The sequence below is a fragment of the Meleagris gallopavo genome, chromosome 1, assembly GCF_905368555.1.
Source record: "Meleagris gallopavo chromosome 1, MGAL_WU_HG_1.1, whole genome shotgun sequence".
Classification (NCBI taxonomy): Eukaryota; Metazoa; Chordata; class Aves; order Galliformes; family Phasianidae; genus Meleagris; species Meleagris gallopavo.
In genome coordinates this window covers 18425433-18449545 of record NC_139404.1, presented here as the reverse complement: position 1 = coordinate 18449545, position 24113 = coordinate 18425433, and the positions used below count along the sequence as shown (strand labels likewise).

Sequence of the window (24113 nt, the reverse complement as noted above, 5' to 3'; positions counted from 1 at the left end):
CCTGGGTTGAAAAGGACCACAAAGATTATCTAGTTTCAACTGCTCTGCTGTGTGCAGGGTCCAGACCAGGCTGCCCATCACCACATCCAGCCTGGCCTTGAATGCCTCCAGGGATGGGGCATCCACAGCCTCCTTGGGCAACCTGTTCCAGTGTGTCATCACCCTCTGTGTGAAAAAATTCCTCCTAATATCTAACCTAAACCTCCCCTGTCTCGGTTTAAAACCATTCCCCTTGTCCTATCACTATCCACCCTTGTAAACAGCCGTTCCCCCTCCTGTTTATATGCTCCCTTCAAGTACGGGAAGGCCACAATGAGGTCTCCCCAGAGCCTTCTCTTCTCCAAGCTAAACAAGTCCATTTCCCTCAAACTTTGTGCAGAGGAGAGGTGCTCCAGCCCTCTGATCATTTTAGTGGCCCTCCTTTGGACCTACTCCAAGAGCTTCATGTCCTTCCTGTACAGGGGACCCCACGCCTGGACGCAGTACTCCAGATGGGGCCTCACAAGAGCCGAGTAGAGGGGGACAATCGCTTCCCTCTCCCTGCTGGCCACCCCTTTTTTAATGCAGCCCAGAACATGACTTTCTGGGCTGCAAGCACACACTGCTGGCTCATGTCCAGTTTCTCGTCCACTGGGACCCCCAAGCCCTTCTCCACAGGGCTGCTCTCAAGGAGATCTTTCCTCAGTTTGTATAAATACCTAGGATTGCCCTGACTCAAGTGCAGCACCCTGCACTTGGCCTTATTGAACCTCGTCGGGTTTTCATGGGCCCACTTCTCCAGCCTGTCCAGGTCCCTCTGGATGGCTTCCTTTTCTTCCAGTGTATTGACTGCACCGCTCAGCTTGGTGTCATCTGCAGACTTGCTGAGGGTGCCATCGTCTGTGTCACTGATGAAGATGTTGAAGCACTGGTACCAAAACCGACCCCTGAGGGACACCGCTTGTCACCAGCCTTCACCCTGACACAGAACCATTGATCACAACCCTCTGCCTGCATCCAGCCAGCCAATTCCTAATCCACCAAACAATCCATCCTTCAAATCCACACCTTTCCAATTTAGAAAGAGGTAGTGAGGGACCATGTCAAAAGCCTTGAAAAAGGCCAGGTAGATGACATCCACCACCCTTCCCCTGTCCACTGAAGCCATCACTCCATCACAGAAGGCCACCAGATTGGTCAGGCACGATCTGCCCTTGGTGAAGCCAGGCTGGCTGTCTTGAATCACCTCTTTATATCGTATGTGCCTTAAGATAGCTTCTAGGAGGATCTGCTCCATGATTTTCCAGGCACAGAGCTGAGGCTTACTGGTCTGTAGTTCCCCAGATCTTCCTTTTTCCTTTTCTTAAAAATGGGAGCAATGTTTCCCTTTTTCCAGTCACTAGGGACTTCACCAACTTTATGAAACAAGGCAGCTTTGGGTCAGCTTTGCAACGAAACCAGTAAGATAAAAAATCACTCTTGTTGCTAAGAATAAGGCAAAGAATGGACGTACTTGTGGAAGACTAAAATTTAGTTTCGATGGTTTTAAAAAAGTAAATCTAATATGTAGTTAGAAAGTAATATTTGCTAATTACAGTTTTATATTTCCCAGTTTGGAAATCCCTAAATGAAAGTTTGTTACTATCCACTCCGTAAAGCAATGAAAAAAAAAAAAAAGAAAAGCTGTTTTAAGGGACAGATCTCTCAACCACTTTACCCATCTATTTTGAGTTTATCGTATCTATCTGAATTTTATTAATCACATCCTTATGCTACACTTAAACCATTCTAGACTGAGAGTTCTGTTCTTTGTAAAGTAAGAAACTATTCTTGGAGAGTGTGGAGAAGCTATGTGCATTCTAAATAAATGGTCACTGGATGAATTCTGCAGTCAGGCAGGTTTACTTGGTGGGTATGGAAAGAGGCCAAGTAAGAAAGGGCCATATGGGAGGAGCATTATTGTGTAATATATAGAGTGTAATATATATCTCAATAAATACATTATATACGCCTGCAAGACTTTATGTGTTTTTGAAAAGGTTATTGAAGATACCTATTTTTTCCCCTTCCTACCTTTAGTACTACAAAATATTTCTTGCTGCAGTGTGGTTAGTGGTTAAACCTATGCCTCCTCTTAAAAGACATAAAAGCTATTAGATCCTTATAATGACAAATTTAGTACCATCTACACTAAATTTATTTCTGAAATTACTAACGTACTGAAATTAACTGTTTAAATGAAATTCATATCACTGTCGTAGATTATATATTAGAGAACCATACTGCTGCAGGGATAGGTCCAGCTTGACGAAAACTCCTATTGCTAGCAGAGCTTGTGCTTTATTGAAGTCTGGAAGATTATAAGGTAAAATAAGGGAGTTTCTAATGGAGTATTTTCATTACAAATATGAAAAGGAAAAAAAGTTTTGGAAAAAAAGTTTTAGCAATTGCTAAGAGCTTCTATTAAAAATAATATTTCTAAAATAAAATCAACACAAAACCCACACATAATCAATGCTTCAGCAAAAGCTTTCAGCACTTCTTTTGAAGGCGCTCTTTTTTCAGCATCACCGCCTCAGCTAGAGATGGAAATGCTCACATAACTCATGTAAAAGGATCAAGACTTCCATCCCCAAAACAGCAATGTTGTCCTTTCAGTTTCTCTTGGTTTAAGTGACCTTTTTTTAATTAAGTAAAAAAAAAAAAAAAACAACCAGCAACCTCTAATAAGTGTATTATTAATTCTTAACCAAGTTGATACTGACACAGTGCTGTTTTAAGAATTAATGCCCTTCAAAAAAGGAAATTACACTTGCAAATGAAGTAGGATAAGTAAGTTTTGCCTCTTAAAATAGCCACTACAATTGTCATGCTCTCACAAGATGTTTTTACAAAGAATGTAAGTATCTTTCACAAGAAAAAACTGAAGGCTACCTCAAAATGCCATCATTTCAACTTCCTATGTGAGAGTTATAAGGAATTAAGACTGCCTTAATGCAGAGGAGCCAAGATACTTGTTTTCAGAGAAAGGGGAATTTCAGGCAAACTTATTCAATATTCCTGCAGGTGTAATGTAGTTTGACAGTGCCTTAAGACTAAGGCTGTATTCATAGTCATATTCAAGTCTTGAGTAAAAATTATCCCTTGTTAAATTAAAAAATACAAGGTTTCTTCACTCTCTACATGCCTCTTTCTGGGTTTGGAGATATTAAGCATCTCACAAAGGTCAAGGCTATATTCACAGTTAAAGTGCAGGAAAAAACTGAGGTAATAATTAACCAGTAACTATTTAAACATGCTTCTAAATGAGCTACTTCAAAATCACCTTACTCAAACTGTACATAAACTAGAACAAGTTCTTTTACTGATGCAGAAAAAAATATCTGAGTACCCATTCTCATTTAACCCTACAAGAATAGGGAAATGCTGACTGTTGGTAGTATTTAAAGTTAGAATATAAAATAATGGACACAAAATCAGTGTGAGTTCTTCCTGAGTGTACAATATAGTAACATATCTGTATTAATAACAGTACAGATCTAAACATAACTGACCGACTAACAATTAAAATATGTGAAACTATAGAATGTTCAAAGAAAAATCATGTGGAAACCAAAAATCACCTGGGAAAGATTTCACCAAATTGGCTAAATTCTTTAAATGCAATTAAAAGCAGCAGATTTTTTTTTTTTTTTTTTTAAAGTCCAAAGAGAGAAATGGAACACAAATCTTTTTCACACAGCATGTTATGTTGTGTATTTATGATTACAATTATAGCAGTTCATTTTTATTCAAAGGTTGTCTTTAATCCATCTGGAAGAAGAAAAAAAAAAAAAAAAAGGCAGTGTTGACTACCACTAGAAAATTGCAAATAAAATGTTTAATTTCAGAAGTTCACCATTTATAAATACACTAAAACATAGTAAATGCAAAATTAGATTAGGCATAGGTACAGTATTTTAACAAAGCTACAACTTTTCTAAAAGGTCATAGGCAAATGATGATTTTTTTCCCAAAAAGTATTTAATGAAAACTGAAACAAGAAGATTTATCTTTCTAAAGTTAAAAAAACATTGGAGAACATTCCTTTCAAATTAAAATGCTGGCTGTTTTTTTCTTCTTACTTGAAGTCTTGAGGGCTCTATATCCCATTTGCCTGTTGGACTCTGACAGTTAAGAATCAACCCTACTACATAAAATTCTAAGCAGTGCACCGTATCCATAAGGCTATTACTGAAAAATCAGAAGATCAGTTATTTTTGTACTAGGAGCTTTAAGACAGGCTGTTCTACAGAGTTGAAATTACATTAGGAATAAGGGCTCAGTTTATACAATAGGGAACCTTACAGTTTTGATGCACTAAAGATAAGAAAAGGCTTTAGAATGACTTTATAGTCTTCATTGTAAATTTTTTGCCTTTTTTTTTTTTTGTACACGGCATTAAATAACAAGCATTAATTCATAAACTTTGATAAAACTTCCAAAGAGCTTTTATAAATACCCAGAATATTTCCATTGTTCCAATAAATGTATAACCTGAACAGGAGAACCCGGGATGGGAAGTTTTACGACAGACAGTCGTATAGCTGACATTCCATATCATCTCAAATTTAAGATTTATTTTCAGATACATCAATAGTCTCCTGTAAACACATCTTTCTTAATGACTCTTATTAATCCTTTTAAGTACTTTAGGGCTTGCAGCTAAAAACATATGATAAAAAGATGGCTTGAATCCCATCTTTCATACACAGTTTTCTTTTGACAACTATAAGAGCTGTTCGTTGTTTGTTGTTTTTTTTTTTTGTTTTGTTTTGTTTTCAATTAAAGCAATGTTCAACTAAAATACAGTACCTGGTTTATGGTTTTTACATAATAATTGAATAAAAAACTACAGAATAGAACTGTTTACATCTTTTTTTTTCCTTTTTTTTTGCCATCCTATTAAAACAAATGACTTTTTTTTTTTTTTAAAGTTCATTTACAGTTACGGATTAAAACCTACATAATTCTGTATAACTTGACAAGACTGTCTATCTCTAGTGTGAACCTTTTTAAAAAAAAACATATATACAATATCTGGCCTGAAGTACTATGAATAAGGCACATGTAGACATATTGAAAGCTGAAAAAATGAAATTAAAATTTGGAATTATAGTCACTGATTAGATGTCATACATGGCCCCTACTGGAGCAATTTAACAATCCAAGTTACAGATAGTTATTATCCAGTGAGCAACAAAATTTTTAGTCTAGCAGTTTGTTCGTTAGTTTCAATACTGGAAGTATATTAAAGGAAGATTCACTTTCAAAAAGATAAGTTTTTCAAAGTGTTCAATCATTAATCTCGACTGACTAAAGTTGTTGCTTTCATTGGATGTATTGAACAATCTCTCTGAAGGAACAATACTTGGTGGACAACCCAAGAACCTGACAGCCAATTTTGACAGTACTGGCCAAGATGACTTCTTAAAGTTCCAGTAAGTTAGAGGATCACAGTTATGCTCGAGTACTTCTTCCTCCAAGTAAGAAAGCACCATTTCCTCTGGTAACTTTGCTCTCTCCTTCAGGTCTTTTGTTTTCTTCATGTCACCCATGAGTGACCAAAGATTATCTTCTCCATATGAATTTGTAGATGGTGAACCTATATCACATCCATTGGAAACAGGTTTATCATCTTCTGAGGTAGAACTCATTATTTCCAGCTCCCTGATTAAGTCTTGTTTATACTGTTCAGCCTCCTCTTCAGTAAATAAGGATGTTTTATAGCGAGGATCCAGAAGCGTTGCAAAAATGTACCTTGGATCATGAAGCGTGGAGGACAATCTGCTCACCATAGCTTCTTTCAAAGATTTCAGCATAGTATCTATGCCCATTGTTTCCTCAAAAAGCATTTCTATTTTCCTGTTAAGTATATGGATCATTGGGATCACTTGACTTAATGTAGACATGTGTGTACTCATTTCCCTACTTGCAGCTTCGAAAGGCTTGAGAGCATGACACACTGACTGCATAACTTCCCACTGATCACAACTTATTAGCTCCCGAAAGCTGCACTCTATTGACATTTCATCAATTGCTCTTTTCTGTTCAATAAGACGTTCGAGCATATGAAATGATGTGTTCCACTTGGATGGAACGTCTTGTATAAGCTGATGCTGAGGCAACTCATACTCTTTTTGCAACTCAGCTAACTTCTCTTTTGCTTTTGCTGACCGATGAACACGTTCACAGATCTTTCTTGCAATACTTAGCAAATTCTGAACCATTCTCTGGCTTTTAATGGCCTCATTTACAATGACATTAACAGTGTGACTAAAGCACTGTACACTTGAATGATCACCCTCATTTAAAGTTTTTTCTATACTGTGATTATCAGTAACAGTAATTCCAATCTGAAGGCCAATGGAAGTAATCCACATTTCCCACCAGTACTCTAACTGCTTTTGAATACTGATTCCATTGTAGTCGCAATCAATCTGTGATACATTTAATAGTGCTGAACAATGATAATCCTCACACTGTGGTCGAAATGAAGATTCAAATGTTACCCAGTGAGCTGTAAGGGTTAGATATTCTCGTGTTTGGTTGCTCATCCATATTCCTGATGTAAAATGGATCACTCCACTTTCAGCTTCTTTAAGATGAGAAATAATTATTTGTCTTACATTATCATACATATCTGGAATTGCTGTCCTAGAAAAGTAAGATGGAGAAGGTAAAGAATACTGAGGTTGCAAGTATTCAAGCAGCCTGTTAAAGCCAATGTTGTCTACAAAAGAATATGGCTGAAGGTCAAGTGCAATCATTTCAGCTACAAGACTTGTGATTTTTTTGGCAACTGGGTGAGAGTCACAAAACTTGTCATTGGTTTCATCAAAAGTTGAAGATGCTAGTAATTCTGTGCTCAGTGGCATGTGATTATCCGTAGATGTGGATAATACAGTCTCTGAGACATCAGTTTTCAATACATTGTTATGAAACCGCTGCAAATGTCTTAGAAGGCAACTCGTGCCCAGATTTGTTGGCTTTTTCCCCCTACTTATCGTACGTCCACAGTGCATACATATTACTTTTGTTGAATCTGCAGAACAAATTGAAAAGTGATTCCACAGTTTTGAGGTCTTCTTGCTATTGACAGGAAAAATAATTTGATTATCGTGTGTAACCATTGTAGGTAATTCAGTCAACTTTGAAGATGAACATTCTGCAGAAGCCAAAGTAGCATAAGGAGAATTTGCCAAACTAACATCAAGACAGCTTTTTTGGCTTCCAATTATATCAGGATGGCGTCTATATAGATGTCTCATCAAGCAGCTCGTTCCTACATCTCCTTTTTTACCACGACTTATCATACAACTGCAGTATCTACATACTGCTTTTAGACTGTCAGCAGGTGACAATGAAAAGTGATGCCAAACTTCTGATTTAAGCCTTTTCATAATCCTTTTATTTTGTTGAAATACCGCAGTAGGTTCAAATATGAGTGGGCCTAATCCCTCACACTGTTTCTCAGGGGAGGACACAAATGAGACTTCACCTATGTCATCAGAAGATGACAGCATTGAGTCTTCCACTAGAACATCTCCGGAAGAGAGATTAGTATGTATTTCCTCTGAGATTCTGTCTGGAGAAGAGGACACAGAAGCTGATTCTTTCATTAGCTTTCCAGGGGAGGATGACATAGAATTCAGATCACTATCTGATGGTAGTAAAGAAGGCAACAGAGTTGGAGGTGTGGTGTAGAGAGGTGGTATACTGGTACCACCCCCGTTCTCTTGCAGGACAATGGAACGATGTGCTCTCCACATATGTCTTATCAAACAACTCGTTCCCAGGTCTTTTCCATTTTTTCCTCTACTGAATTCATTCATACAGTGGATGCAAACCGCTTTAGAATTATCGAGCGGTGATAAATAAAAGTGTTTCCAGACAGCAGATCTCCTTCTAGAACCTGATGTGTTCTTTGGAATTACAACAGTTTTTTCTGCTACATTCTCCACAGTTTCATCATACTGGCTGTTGGGCAGCTGTGGAGATGACCCAACCATGACTTCTTCTTTGTTGCACTTTTCAGAAACTGAGAGATCTGCTATTTCTTCAGAAGAAACTATAGAAACAGATTCCTCAATTATTCGATCTGGAGATGGTATTTTAGAAGCCATTTTCTTTACCAGTTTTATAGGGGATAACATAGAACTCAGATCTCCCATATCTGCAGACTGAGGAGGCAGTAATAATGTAGGTGAAGAAAAGGAAGATATATTTGGCATAGTCCCATTTTCTTGAATTAGTACAGTAGGATGGGCTCTCCTCACATGTCTCATGAGACAACTTGTACTTAGGTCCTTCTCATTTTTACCCCTGCTAAATTCTTTCATACAGTACATACATATTGCTTTAGTGCTATCTCTAGGAGATATAAAAAAATGGTTCCAAGCAGGTGACTTTTTTCTGGAGCTTATATTTCTGCTGGAAAGGAGGCTTTGTGTCACAGCCTCCATTGCTACATCGTACAGCGTACTACTATACTGAGAAAAAAGAGATCCATAATCATCTTCATTTTCTGTAGATAAATATTTGCTAGGGTTGTTGCTAATGAAGTTCTTTTCTTTGTCTTCTTGCTCATCACTGCTGTCTGCATGTTTGAATTCATCTTGTTCTGTCTTTATATCCATTCTTTCTAGAGTACAGTTAATGCCATCTTCCTCTTGCTCTACTTTCAAGTTATTGATTTTTCCCAAGATGAAATTACCATCCATGATGGGGGAACCTGATTTACTGTTTTCCATGGCTGACCAATTCCTCTTGCCACGTCTTCATTTATTAATAAATACAGATAATTTAAAAGATTATGTGAAATTTGATTAAAATGATGTATCTTGTATACTGAATGCACAAACACAAATCTACGTGTTAAAATAATCTCTGGTTTATGAATTCTGTATCCGTGTTGTGCGGACGCAAAAATGAATAGTCATAAGGATGCATTAAGAAATTATAGACTTAATTAATGGAATCTCATCTTTTTCCCCAGGATCAGGACATTTCAGGTCATAGATAAACGTTCTCAAAGGCAGCTTCTGTTGAATGCTTCATGTTGTAGATATCATCCTAAAAATCGAATGTTCTATTTTCTTGGTCAAGGAAGCCATTCTGTTCATCTTGATTGGACAGCTGTGATTCTTTTGCACCATCTAGAAAAGAAACAGTTAGATGACAAATGCTGATTGACACATTCTGAATAACTAGCAAACAATGTGAATTACGAACATGCAATAAGTGTTCTGTATTTTTTCCCCACTTTCTTTAAGGTAAAAATAATTCAGTCAAATGCTATTCCCTTTCTCCCCCTTAAACAAAACAAAAACAAGACCATACATTTACTCAATGCATCTATTTATATTGAGCAATACGGGGCAAATACAGACCTACGCACTCAGCTCTGATTAAGCACTGTCAAAATCTACAGTCCACGTGCTGCTTTTGTGTTTGTTTCTACATATTTACACCTCACTGTGCATCCTAATTCAACTAGTGCATAGTCATACATACACACATGTGCATACAGCTACCTATATCTACAGACATTTATGAAGACAAGCAGGCACTTAGTCATGTTAGCCGAGAAACATTCATGCAAAAGTAAAGCTATCCTTCGGCAGAAAAGCAAAAATCCCCACCAGCCCTACACAAACCTGAAGATGCCTGCATCTGTCAGCCACGCTTTGTTTTGAATTTTTATTTTTCCTACATCTTTATCTGAATTCTAAATTTTGCCAAACCCTTTCTTTTCTTTCGTATCGCTAATGTAGTTATTAGTATCTTCGTTACCATCAAAAAACTATTTTTAACCAGAGAGCTGATGCTACACTATCCACTTCAATTTGTGCAAAACTGATTTCATGGAACTTTTATCTCAAGATAAAACACACAAATTTGAATTTATCACACAATTTTTATGTTACTCAAATGAGGATTTCAGCAGACAAAAGGTGAAATTAGTCACAGCTACAAGATACATACATAGGTTGAGGTTGTACACACAGACATTTTCTTCTGCATCTAGACAAACAAGATAGTAGCTCTGTGGTTCTAATTCTCTCTCTACAGTTGGCTTGCAAGAGAGGTTAAACAGAAGAGCAAACAACTAGCTTTCCCTGGATTTAAAACTTCTTTAAAACATACTGTAGTGATAACTTCTCTTTTTTTTTTTCTTCCCCCCACTGAAACAGAAGAAGCAGATAAAAGGAAGGGCAATCAGCTTATTACAGCTATTTAAAGACAAGGGAGACAGAGCCATCAACATTTCGCAGAGGAAGGCAGCCACTCTGCTTTTTCTTTCTGTAGAAGTTTTAGTATTTGTGTTTTCTTTCTCCTTCTCAGAGAAAAAAAAAAAAAAGAAAAAAAAGAAAAAGGATACTTTCAGACACCCAGAGACCAGAAGAGAATTCCAGAACGAAAAAAAAGAGCCTTGCATTTCCATGAGCCGACTCACTAACACACTGCCCAGTGCTTTCCACAGGTTTGTGAAATCAGGTCCAGCAGCAGAGACTAAATTTACAGCCCTCAATATAACACTGAATGAAACGGAAGTTAGCAATCACACCCATATTGATGATATGGAAGCACATACATCTGGGATGAGGATGAGTGTGTAAGACAGTCAACATTTTGAACAGAAGTCAATCAAATAGGATTTTTAAATTCTTCATGTGAATTTTGATCTTATTTTTGAGTGTGAAATTAGTACTGCAAACATGCAAAAGCATGAATATTTAGTGAATTATTGTAACATGGGATCATGGAACAGAAAGTCTCGCAAATATTCCATACAGAGTTTAGAGAATATAAATTATGCATCTAAGTGCCAAGCTACAGTAAGCGCATTACAAATTCTTAGCTGGATTCACATATAATGCAAATACCCATCAGCAACACCTTCTGATGAAAACAATTTCTTCATCTCAAAATAGGTAACCACAGTTCTAGCCTGTAATTCTAACTTCTTTCGCACAAAGAAGAAAAAAAATAAACAGAAAATAAAAACCACACACAAACACACAAACAAAAACCAAACAAAAACATCAAGGCAAAAAAAAAAGACAGTTTTAGGCTTTTATAGGGAAAAAAAAAAAAAAAATCCATGCAGATGCTGCACTCGTCCTTGCCCCAGTAACCACTTCTTAAAGCAGCTGAACTTAAGGTTGCTGAGATGGGAAGATTTAGAAGACTGATAAACAAACCCAACTGCAAACTTCCTAACAAGACCTTACCAGATCGATGTTCATTAACAATACACATTGGCAATGGTTAGTTCTTAATCACTACTATTCATTATCACCACATATTCAAATAGGCCCTAATCAAGTTATCCTAAATTACCTTTTGGTACAAGATACCACTGAGCAGAAGCCAGGCAGTTAAACACTGATGACTGTGTTCCTTGATGGTCTCAGTTCAAGTTGAGGTGAACAGATGAGAGTTAGCCTTGAACAAGGGACTACAGTTGTAGACCTTCTTCCCTATTTTTCCTTGCTGTGCTTTTGATGCTCGTCATCAACTCTACCCAAAAAAAAAAAAAAAAAAAAAAAAAAAAAAGGCGTGGGAAGTAATCTCATCTGCTCCTGACATGATTATCTCATTTTCTTTAGGACCAGAAACTGTTCTGGTTCCACCAGAAATGCTTCCTGCTTATTCAGTATCCTTTGTTTTAACTTGCAGATTTTCATTCTTTAATTGTTGATTCATATGTTTTTCTGTCCCCCTATCTGTGCAATTAGCGTCCATCTCCCTTTGCAACTACATATTACTTCTGTACTCATGCTTAGCATTAGTAGGGGGCTATGCTACCAGCAGCATTATTAATTACACTGTTTTATTTATATCTGAGTTTAAGGCAAGAAAACACATTCAGTCTATTTGATAGCTGTCCACAGTTCCCAAGAAATTTCAAAAGTTGGATACTCCTTGTAAGACTTTGCATGTCATTTTTTCAATTTTCTTTTAAACATTCAAGTCTGATCTCTATTACTTTGAGTTTTACTATGTAAAACTTACTTATTGCTGCAAAATTAAGTTGAATTCTTTCTCCTCTAGCACCCCTGAGGTGAAAAGGAAATTTTCATTAGAATATAGTCCTCAACACGTGTAGGTTTAGAAAGAGAAAGATATTTTTAATCTCTGCCTTCCAGGCCAACTCCTTGCAAGAATCAATCTGTTTTAAAAACAAATAGAATGCACCATCCAATTTTACAATTTTATGGTACTCTAGAACAAATTATGAATTTGCTTATGAGCACCTAAAGTAGCTACAATTCTATTAATTAAGACTTCTTGCAAATTAAAAAAAAAAATCTTCAAGGAAAAAGAAAAGAAAATAAACTAGAGAGCAATTATCTGCTCAAATCCACTTTCGGACTATTAGACCCTAAATGGCAGTAGACAATCAGTGGCTTGCTGTGGTCAGAAGCCTGCAGAAACATTTTTATAGGATTTTCCATTCAAAATTGGATTACTGAGAGTGTACAGTGGTTGACGAGAAATGTCAGGAGAGCGCCACTGATCCAACGAGTGACACAGCAGACTGCTGTGACCTGAAGAACTCACTAGGAAAAGGTTGAAGGAGAGAAATATCAGTGTTCTGGGGTTTTGCTGACATGTATTACCTTACAGAGAAGTATGAAAAGCACACAGGAACACTGAATCATGAGCAGATTATTTGTTTGTAAAATGGAGAGTGTCCTGCAAATTTTAAACAATTTAAAATTTTAGCTTGGGTAGTCAGGTGATAACGAAGGACTTGACTATATTACAGAGCCTAACTCCAAAACTAACAAATCTGAATTTAACTAGAGAAATCAGTTTAGAGCTATAAAGTTTAAATTATTCACCATGCACACATCTGCAAAATGCAAGAGTAAGTGGTTAAAAGAAAGATGCACAGTATGGACGTAAAGTGAAAGCAAAACTGTTTACTAGTTTCCAGAATCAAAAGTAGTGACAGATTTTGTGAGTAGGAAGTAGATAAATAGACATTAAAAACAAATTGTGCAAATATTTGCACAAATGGATGTCAGTTTAGAATGACTAGTCCTAATTTTGCTTATTTTTGAAATTCTACAGGCATCGTTAACAGCATCAAGTGAAAAGAAAATGCTTACAATTATACAAGTAATGAGAAAAATACATTTTAAGAAATTATTATTAGCTCCCATTTCAATGGCAGGTACCATGCTAATTAAGTAATATATTCTTGAAAAACAACACCATGCCAAAAAACTGTAAAAATTAACAAATCCTGATGAAAGTATAGCCTAGAGAAACTTTACTCCATTTTACAAACCTCTCAAAGTAGCCAAATTAAGAACAGTAACAGATTTTTTTCTGTAGAGGCTTACTTTGACAAGGTGTCAGTCACAGCTTGACAGTATAGAACTAGAAAAGTTTGCAAGATACTGAGTGATTAAAATGAGGCATTAGAAGAGACATCGACATTAGCATGTTATACTCTGCCAGGATGTGGGTCCTATGCTCAGGTCTCACTGAAGTTCACAGGAACCTGCACAGACATACAAGCATGAACTAATGGATGTAACTATATAATTGGGATCAAAGTAGAGAAAGTTAGGCTTAATGAAAGAAACAAGTTGTTCTGGACCTCATGGAAAGTATGACTTGTGGAGATCAGTTGGGAGAGAAAAAAAGAGTAAAGCCATCTTTACTATTCCATTACCTTTCCAGACACCTGAAAGCCAGAGCTACAGCTATTTCCTTTAATCCTGTATGTCTATGAGTTGTAGTCCACGTTACATTAACCCATAATTTTCTGTGGTTTTGAAAAGGTATTCTCTCCAGTTTGCAATATACCCTCTTATGTCTGCAACCCCAAAGGCTCCACCTGGACACAAGAGACTGAACTATGGAAACAGCACCATCAATGCTGCATACTGCTCTTTGTTGATAGGAATATTCTTCACCCTAACTTCATATTGGGACAGAATATAACAATTAGGACAATTGTGTATCCTCTGTTGCATCAAGAAAAGCGTGGCCAGCAGGGACAGGGAGGTGATTCTGCCCCTCCACTCTAATCTTGTGAGACCCCACCTGGAGTACTGTGTCCAGTTCTGGGGCCCTCAATGCAAGGACATGGAGTTTTGGAGCAGGTTCAGAGGAGGGCCACGAAGATGATCAGAGGGCTGGAGCACCTCCCCTATGAAGACAGGCTGAGAGAAGTGGGGCTCTTCAACCTGGAGAAGAGAAGGTTTTGGGGGGATTTTAAAGCAGCCTTCCAGTACCCGATGCGGCCTACAGAAAGGCTGGGGAGGGACTTTTAAGAAGGGCACGTAGTTACAGGACGAGGATAAATGGTTTTAAACTGGAAGAGGGTAGATTTAGACTAGGTATCAGGAAGAAATTATTTACTGTGAGAGTGATGACACACTAGAACAGGTTGCCCAGAGAAGTTGTGGATGACCTCTCCCTGGGAGCATTCAAGGTCAGGCTGGATGGGTCTGTGAGCAACCTGGTTGGAACTAAACCCCTTCCAACCCAAATCATTCTATGATTCTATGAAATAGTAGTTTCTAGGTTTCTCTTGTTCAGCCACAAGTTCTTAGGCTAAATTTCTCCCAATATGACCCCCTCCCAGGTAAGAGGAAGCTTTTCTTTCCATCTTTCTTTTCTTTCTAATCTATTCCAAATGAGTTTTACAGAGTCATCCTTACTATGTCTTACATCCATTGAATCCCTAACTACTCCTGATATGATTCTACAACGAAGGAAGGAAAAAAAAAAAAAAGGAAAAAAAGGCTTTTGTAATTATTTTTAAGATTCTATTTTAGACTGATACAAACACTTTGGTAGAGAAAAATCCTAGAATGCCCTAGAGGACATCCAGTTTAGTATGTCTGCACATACAAGAAAAGACTACTGTTAGTGGGGGGTGGAAATAAAATTTAAAAACAAACAAACAAACAAACAAACAAAAAACAACATAGTATTCCTTCCTCAAAGGCTGAGGATTTCATGGGTGTGTGGCTGAGCAGGATGTCAGGTGCAGGAGCTGTGCCAGGCTGGAAGGAGCAGGGCAACATTCTGTCAGGACAGCTGAAGCTCTTACCTCTCACATACCTGAAGCTAAGGACAGTTCATAAAGAGAAAACATACCCAGAGTGGTGCACAAGAAGGGAAAGGAAAATGTGCTGGGGAAAGTCATAGGACAAAAGGTATGTACTGAGAGACCTGAGAGATGAGGCAGAAGGAACGAGAGCCTCCAAGAAACGCACATGAGCTCCCTGGTGCTCTTGTTCTTATTTGTCAAAACATGAAGATCTTTACTGCCCTTCACATTACTAAAAACACCTCAGTGCCTGGTGAGGCTTAAGGCAGTCATTCATTGCAGCCAGAGAAAAAACAAGGTGTGGAGAGCCACATGTTATAGCCATAACTATAACAGCCTAGGTGTGCAACCCTAACTACAAATGCAGGAATGAAGCCAAAGTAGAGACTGAAAAGTTACAGAAATTACCAGCTACATGTACTCTCCCTCTTCTTGGCTTCCACCTCCCAAAACATGAAGTAATTTTATTGTGAATATGGATTATTTTATATTTAGTCATATGATAGACCAGTTAGTGTCAAGTCATATTTTTTGGTGTAGCAGTCTCTGAACTCTCTCTCCCCTTAGTTTTCCCTATCACTGCTGAATTAAAAACAATGCAGGAAGGTAACAAGCAGCAGCACAGCTCAGAAATGACAGTTCTAGTCCTAGGCTCTTGCTAAAGGGACAGTATCAAGTTAAAAATCTAACCAGCAGACACAGAGCGAGAAAGATTTCATCAGCTCAGACTGATTTACCCTCCAACTCTTTCAAAAGCAGCTTAGGTTGTTGTTTTGTTGTTGTTTTACATATGTTTTCTCCTCTTACTACTGGAAACATCAAGAAGTCCATCGGACTCTGTTCATCCATTATTTCCAGATATTCCCTGAAATCTCAGCAAAAAATTCAAGAAGTGAAACCCTGCTTCTGCTGTGGCTCTCCCTGTCCCAACCTTACACAACCTTGCCCGTCTCCAACCAAGAGTGCAAGGAAGAAAGCATGAGGACCAGCTCCCACTGCAAAGAATGACACCACCTCTCAAGCTGTTATACAGAGATTGAAAACAATTAATGAAATCCAAAACTAAAACAGTACAATTTTCAGGTTAGCACCCATTTAAAAAATACTCCAAAAATATGCAAAGCAGACATTAAGTAAAGTTTCATTCTCAAAAACAGCATTTTTGGCTGGATCTGGTACTTAGTTTTTATATCAGCATTTCCTCAACCACACAACTTTTACAAGGGTGAAGATACTGCTGTTCAAATACTGCACATTTGGTATTAATTATTTTCAAAGTCTAGTACAAATAATGATGTTTGTGTTATATGCATATTACTCACACCCAGCCAACGTTTAGTTCTTGCATCCTTTTTACTGCCCTGACAGATATGCAAGCAGGTTCAGTACCCAAAAGTTTCACTGGCCTTCACTGATGCAGTCTTTACTGCTCATCCTGTTTTAGGATAAAACACATATCTGATACAGGGTAGGGAGCTAAAATTCAAAGTGACTTCTAAAAGACAGTCTTCATCAACTTACTGTTTTCTTCAACATTATTAATTAATTAAACATGCATCTAATTGAATCCTCAGCCTAAAAATACCATCACATCTCAAAAGTGGCTAACTTCCTTCACAAGTCCTTTGCTAACTTCCCATAGCTGCAAGCTACAAAAAAAAGGAGAAAAAGCAGGCTGTACATATGCTAATAATTTCTGTCACAGCTTTTACTAAGAGACCGCTCATAAAAAAAAAAACAGATTTGTCATAGTAAGTAAGTTTTGTCAACATTTGTCTACGATACAAACCGTCTCTTCAGAGTTGAAGAACCTTCTTCCTCATTATCTGGTGCGATGCTACCAAAGCAATACTTTCAGGATCTGTTTCTATGCTACTGTTCACACCTACCAAGTAGCACATCTGCCTCTCATTTGTAAAAGTGCTGATGCTTTAAGCAATTACTTGAATAAATTTTAAGTGGGATTGTTGTAAATCATACACATCAGTTGAATGTTGCTCCAAGCAAAAAATAAAAATAGGAAGATTTTAGTTACCTTTGGACATTTTTACCATTAGCTTTTTTGGACAAATATGTTTTGCATGCTAATAAAATGGGGGCTATTCTCAGAAATGCTGGAAGAAAGAAAGGAGTTTTACTAAGGAAAAAAACCTAAAACAACTGAAGTATGTACTGTTTTGATGTCCTGCCCTAAATAATTCTATAGACCAAACTGCTTTCGGTATCTCATGCTGCACAGTTCGGGGCTAAGGGAAGGGAAGAGTTCTAGAAACAAAATAGGAGGCTAAAATTCAAAGATAAAAATAAGAACAGAAGTATGGAAACATACATCAGTATTATCATGGAACAGGAAACAAAACACAACCAAAAACACAGGAACAAGAGATAAGTTCTGAAAGAATTAGAGATGAAAGACACAATATTTACTCCATGCTGCTGCAGAACAGCAATCAGGTTTCAGGAAAGTGTCAGAAAACTCAAAGCAAAGCTCCTCTGACACTTCTTTTCCCCAAGTGATCAATCCCCCCTGCTTAGCCTATGGGCTCTTCTCTTCCTCCTTTGCAGAGTACAGCTCAAGTACAAGTTAGTTATGAGTTGTTAGCTTTTGTTTTCTCTCTTGATGAGTCCAGTGTACAGATACTGCTGTAACTTTCTTTAAATTGAGAAAAAAAAAAAAAAAAGAAAAAAAAGTTGCTAATCTTTAAGCTCAGCAAGAATGAAACCTCAAGAATTTTAAGGGCTATTTCAAAGAGTTAAAAGCGAGAAATCTGTAAAGGAGAAAATGAGGTTTTCAGCTCTTCTCAGGTTAGGTGACAGAGAATGCGAAGAGTGTTAGGAGACACACACCACACCTAGTGAGACTTCCTGGGACTCTTACTGTAAACATCCACAGAAGTATTGCAAGAAAAAGGCCTCACAAAATCTAAATAGGATCTTTTATAGGATATAGCACATAATATTAAAATGCTTGAACTTTTTATATTAAAAAAAAAAAGAAAAAAAAACAAAAAATATCTTTTGAACTGCTAAGATTATCATGAATATCTCTTTTGGTAGTTAACAAAGATCAGGCATGAAGAGGTCTGCTTTAAAATCGCTTCATAACCACCCCACTAAACGTAACTTTGTGTTCACATTAATGCCATTTTGCCACTGCCTCAGAGAGTTTCACTTGTGCTAATTTGAGATTTTCCATCCTACTCATATGCATGTAATAAGATACAGTACTGTACGTTTATAGCAAACAGTTGATCCCTGGAACTGCAGTTCTGTGCACCTCAAGGCAGTTTAGAAGGAGAACACAATTCATAGTCCCTGAAAATCTGAAGTATCACAGAATGGCCTGGGTTGAAAAGGACCACAGTGATCATCTAGTTTCAACCCCCCTGCTATGCGCAGGGTCGCCAACCACCAGACCAGGCAGCCCAGAGCCACATCCAGCCTGGCCTTGAATGCCTCCAGGGATGAGGCATCCACAACCTCCTTGGGCAGCCTGCTCCAGTGCGTCACCACCCTCTGAGTGAAAATTTTTCTTCTGTTTTTCACTTGAAGCAAAGAAAAGACCACCTACTAAACCAGATACTTTTAAGCAGCTCTGAAATAGTCTTTTACATTGCCAAGGAACACAAGAACAGGAACAAGGTCCAGCAAGTACAATCAGCCATGCCCATAATGGAGCAAACTTTTCAATACCATTCTTAAGTTTTTGGGTTTTTTTTGCATTTCTTAAGTAAACTGTATGTTCATCAGCAACATCTAACATATTGCTGATATCCTGTTCTAAGAATCAATAACCTCAAGGCTGCCCCTAGTCTCCATGACAAAGGGTCTTTTCCCCGTTAACCTCTTTGTGGGACATGTTCTCTCTGCCTTTTCCAGACAAGGTGAGACTTTGCAGCAAAGGCATAGCTGACACAGCCATCCCAGCCAGGAAAGCCGGCATTGTTTCCACTAGCACCGCATTGAGCATTAGCAGGAAATCCAAAAAAGACACTCCTGTCTCTGGCAAACAAATAGCTCAGTCTTCTTCTCTCTAAATAAATGGTTTATAGGAGAGCCATACTGTTGCTGTAGACATGAGTTCTAATTTAAGCAAATAGGATTTTGCTCAAGGAGCTAATGAAAAACGCAATTTTAATTTAAAAGAAAGTTTTTTGGAGAACCTATCCTAACCAAAACAAAGCTCTAATTTTTGTAACGCAACTTATATTTTAAGTAAGTTTTTACAGAATAAGGATGCATGGATGTTTTTTCAGAGCATGAGCTGAGTACAAGATTAGGTAAAGAAAAGGATTACTCCTGCTGTTCCCATTTGCTTGATTTCTATACTTATACAATAAAACTAATATTTTGTGAGGTATAGAAAACAGAAATTAATAGAAGCATTTAGAGAAAGAGGAAGGATGAGGACTTGCTCTTTATGAGCACCACTGTATTTCCTGGCCTAAACAGATTACAGTCTCCACCACAACACAGTAAGCCTCGGAGGACAACTCCTCACCATTATGAAGGGAAAAGAAAGCAACTGCAACTCCCCCGATTGCCCAGTGTCAAATGCAAGCATGCTGCCAACAGCACGGTCTGCACTCTGTGTGGCTTCCTGAAATCTGGCCCACTCTGCTGAAGTGGCTACCAACACACATCTCAACAAGCAAAAATCTCCCATGCAGTGAGGATCTTCCCATTTTTTCCGTCTGTGGATCACTGTTATCAGCGTATCACGTTCCCATCTTTAATACAGAAGAAGGAAGGAGAATCATAGAATAAAAGCAGAAAGTAGAAGACAATTGCCATCATCTGTATTGGTTTTCAGCATGGCTTTGTAGTCCCACAACTTAAATAAGAACAGTTGCTAGAAGCTGGGAGCAAGAGTTTGTGGGAGCTCTAAACAGGCAGTAGTTCAGTGCTGCCCCTTCTAGCTTTTCATGACACACCAAGAGGTGGATCAGATCCCAAGATCTAAAAAGATCTACTTCCTGATTATCTAAATTGCATATAATACATGTTCAAAGGCTTTAATTCTCATGCTGAACTTTAAAGGATGTTGACCTATAGTATTTCCAATCTATTGACAGCTTAATATTTCCATCTTTGTTCCCAATAAACTTTTCAGCTCTGCATGCATATCCATTACCAAAAGAGTGCCTAATGAATCACTAATGAAGGAAGCATGACAAACAGAAGGAACATTTGCAAAATGCTAGCTCTTCAGGCCACGCTACTCAGCTCTATGAACCAGCATGCAATAATTTGTTCATTCACAGTACAGTGCAATCTGTAGTGGCGAATATATTTCATTCTGCATACTGATACACTGAAACACACAGGGAAAATAAAGCTAGTCCTCAACTATCATACAGCAAGGAGAAATTTTTTAAGTGCAAGCTAAATTTGATAGTCCTTTGCAGCCCAGCGCTTTGCAGAAAAGCAATCCCCAGCAAGAAGTAGTATTAGACACTGTTGCACTGTTGCCAGGAATTGGGTTCACATGATCCTCACAGGTCCCTTCCAATTCCGCATATTCTATGATTATATACGATATATTACTCATATTTCACACTGCCCAAAATAAACATGTAAATATGGTTGTGTTTTATAAAAAATTAACAAAATAGTTAAAGAAAAAAACAATATGAATTTTGAAGAAGCACACAAACATCAGTACACAAGTAATAAAATATATGTATTTTTCTATTGGAGCTCATGTTGGCACTAACCACTTAAAGATTTTGCTGTCAACCAGAACAATCCAAATTGCAGTCAACACTTATATCATCTAGATTGTAATACCAAAAAAAAAAAAAAAAAAAAAAAAAAAAAAAAAAGTTATTGGAGATACTAAAGCAAGATATTCATTTTTAGTCGACAAGTAATACTAGAATGGATATTTTCCCTGGATGGTTTTAGCCTTGAGAGCCACTTCAGGTAGAACTATAAAAATCTACGGTGCTTGACATCACACAATGAAACAGTACAAAGTGATCCTTAGATGAGTGTATTAGAATTCAGCATCAAATATGAGTGAACTTCTAAATATTCTGTGAAACGCAATCATCCCTTTTCTAAGATTCCTTTACAGTGATCAAGAATTGACTCAACAGGCTGCTGCAAATGATGACTGCTCTTTCCAGTTCTTTGGCTGGAATGCTATGGACTTCAAAAGCACTAGCAATTAGTTTTGCTTACACTCTTGACAAAGAAACATCCACAAGCAGTCTTAGTACGTAACAAAATCCTCCACATATTCTGCGTGTACAACCTAGGAAAGCTTTCCTCCAAGAAATTAATCTGAATCATGTTTTTATTCTACTTTCCTATGGTGTTTCCTATGGTGGTTAGTCCTAATGACTCTACCAAGACTTCCTTGCTCAGCATTTTTTGTTTTAAACTTTTTGTCCACACTAAAATGCATGTTAGCAAATCACATAGCCAAAGTTGAACTGTTTTTATTGGAGGAGACATGGGGAGGAGTAGCATTATCTGAAACATTGTACAAAAATAACAGTGTTAATCTACACGTAATTGTTAATCTTCATATTTTTTTTAGGCATGAAATTAATTTTAACTTCCAAAAATCTGTAGCCACAATTCAAACTGAATGTATAAAGAAAAAAATTATTTCTGACAAAAACCTTAGAAGAAAATACCTAAGTTTACTCTGATCAGTGAGAATGCAAAACAAAACAAAACAAAAACCCTTGAATGAGGCAATTGCACTTGGGGCATGGGATGAATGTAGAGCATGCAAGTTACTTCCCTCTTTTTCAGGAGGTAAACTGCAGAGTGAGGATGTATACATGTCAGCTGTTACCACAGAGTAGGAGGTGCACCATAAATCATACGCCAGTTACTATTAATGTAACACTGTAAAGATATCCAGGCTTACAATGTTAATTTTTAAATCTCAGACACTCACACAAACCTCCTGCTAAATTACTAAGCTCCATACAAGCCAATTCAAATACATTATTTTTCATGCCCCTTATCTATTGGCTTACTCTAAATTAATACTAACAACAATAATATAAGACCCTAAGCAAACAAGCAAGCTATCCACTAACTGATAAACAAGGGAAAAACAAAAAAACAAAGAAACTTACATATCTGTTCCGCTGCATGCAGGAAGCTTCATTTGAGGTTAAATACTTGTTACTCAAACTTAAAGATGATTGTATCTAAGGAAAAGAAGAAAGTAATTCCTTTTAAATAGAGCTTTTTAGTCACGTCATCTGTTATAGCAGTGAGTCGTGGGACATTACAAATTTCTCTTCAGATCATAGCTCCAAGAGCTGTACTCATGAAGACTTGGGATTTTGAAAAAAGAAACAAAACAAGGGGAGGGAGTAGGGGTGTAGGGGGGTTATTTACTCATATGAGTGTCAGGAAAAATTAGATGTTTTCAACACTAGGGCCCCAAAACAAAAAAATAACAGCAAAGCCAATAATAAATATGCAAAAATATTAAAAGACATTTTCTGTACATGTCTTGGTGTTCCATGGATTCTTTTTCTGCTTAGGAGTGACAATATGACATTTTACTCTCCAAAACGAAGCCAATGTAACAAACTCACTTCTCACTGATGTAGTCTGCACTACATTACAACAGCTCAAGGGAGCCTGTTGGCACCTTTTAATGCACTACAGGATTCACCTGGAAGCTTGTGCTTCCCTTCCTGAGCCGAATGCATTGCTTACACACTGCACCTAGCATGGTTATTAACCAACATGTGGTAACATAGGATAAGCACAAGATTATAATTCCCCACATACAAGAAAGGAATGAATACAAGCAGAGTATATTAAGTCAAAATTTTGGCAAGGCACCAAAAAACAGCATAATGGTCTATCACGGGGAATATTTCTCTAGCCCCACTGACCACACAGACACAAGCTTCACAGTGCAGAGTCTCTGGCTGTTTCATTGCCCCGATATGTTAAAAAACAAAACAAAAGCCACCAGAACATCAGCAAGGTATCTTCTGCAATCTCATAAAATCCAGTACACATCATTGTCTACTCCAAATCCGAATGCAAATTAATAATTAAATAAGAATTTTAAAAAGCTGAATTCTGCAGTGCTTAATGGATGAGGCGTCATCCTCTTATGAAGATTCAGACCAAGCACCAACAGGGAAGCATCTTTCCCAGCAATCAGTGCTTACTGCACGTTAAACTGTGAATCAATTGTGTATAAATACATGTATTTTTTGAGAATCTCCTTTTGAGAAGGAAAATCCTGGTTGCATGCTTACCATGCATTAGCAGATGTACTATGTGAAAGGTCTTTTACTGATATCTGCACTTAAAAATAGATCCATACTTTGTCCAGCAAGTAAGAACATCTTCCAAGCTCTGTGCCTGCTAACTTGACTGCTGAGACCTTCGGCTGTCCCTTCTACAAGGTGACATTTTCGTGCACAAGCAGAAGGTGTCAGTGAGGTGAGCAGACCCACCCCATTCCCATGGCTCCCGGCTCCTTAGGGAGCTCTGGGAGATGCGGATTCAGGTCCTGGGGCAGGGAGGGGAAGCAAACCTGGCTCTCCCACATTCCTTGCAATTCTAGAGCCATCAGACTATAGGTAAGAAAGGGTACGAATGCACCATCTTCACCCTTCCTGGTGTCTAAAACAAACAAACAAACAAAACAAACAGCAACTTCCATTCTCATTCTTTCATTCATTAATGATGACAATAAAATAGTTTCAGGCTGGGCCAAACATTTCATTCAAAGTAAACGTTTGGGTTCTCCTGATCATTTCTTTTAGTGAAAATAACAAAGAAAAAAAGTCACTTTATATGCATCTAATCTTCTTTTCTTTAGAGGCAAAAACAAATTCAGGAAGGCACATACAGCAGAAAATCAGAGCAACTGAATAGAAATGACTCCATTGCACGGAGGGAAGAATACACCTGTGGGGCAGAATTGACCACAAATTAGTAAACAGGAATGGAAAATGAGAGATCCAGACAGTTTTCAAACAGCCATAAAAATGAGGTAGTAGCTCTTCAG

The 24113-nt window shown here is 37.6% G+C and overlaps 1 protein-coding gene across 3 annotated transcripts in view; it reads right to left on the bottom strand.

Annotated features, from left to right (window-relative positions):
- Positions 1–3839: 3839 nt before the first annotated feature.
- ZBED4 (zinc finger BED-type containing 4) overlaps positions 3840–24113 on the bottom strand; it is a 23889-nt gene continuing 3615 nt past the window's right edge. For 2 of the 3 annotated variants that reach the window (XM_085217845.1, XM_085217850.1), the window contains 3 exons: positions 22204–22278; positions 11365–11544; positions 3840–9176 (listed from right to left, as the gene is read on the bottom strand). In XM_085217845.1, the coding sequence (XP_085073971.1) occupies positions 5253–8771 (3519 nt within the window). In that variant the 5' untranslated portion in view covers positions 8772–9176; positions 11365–11544; positions 22204–22278 and the 3' untranslated portion in view covers positions 3840–5252. The remainder of the gene's footprint in view (positions 9177–11364; positions 11545–22203; positions 22279–24113) is intronic. The other variant, XM_085217861.1, reaches the window with a different exon arrangement.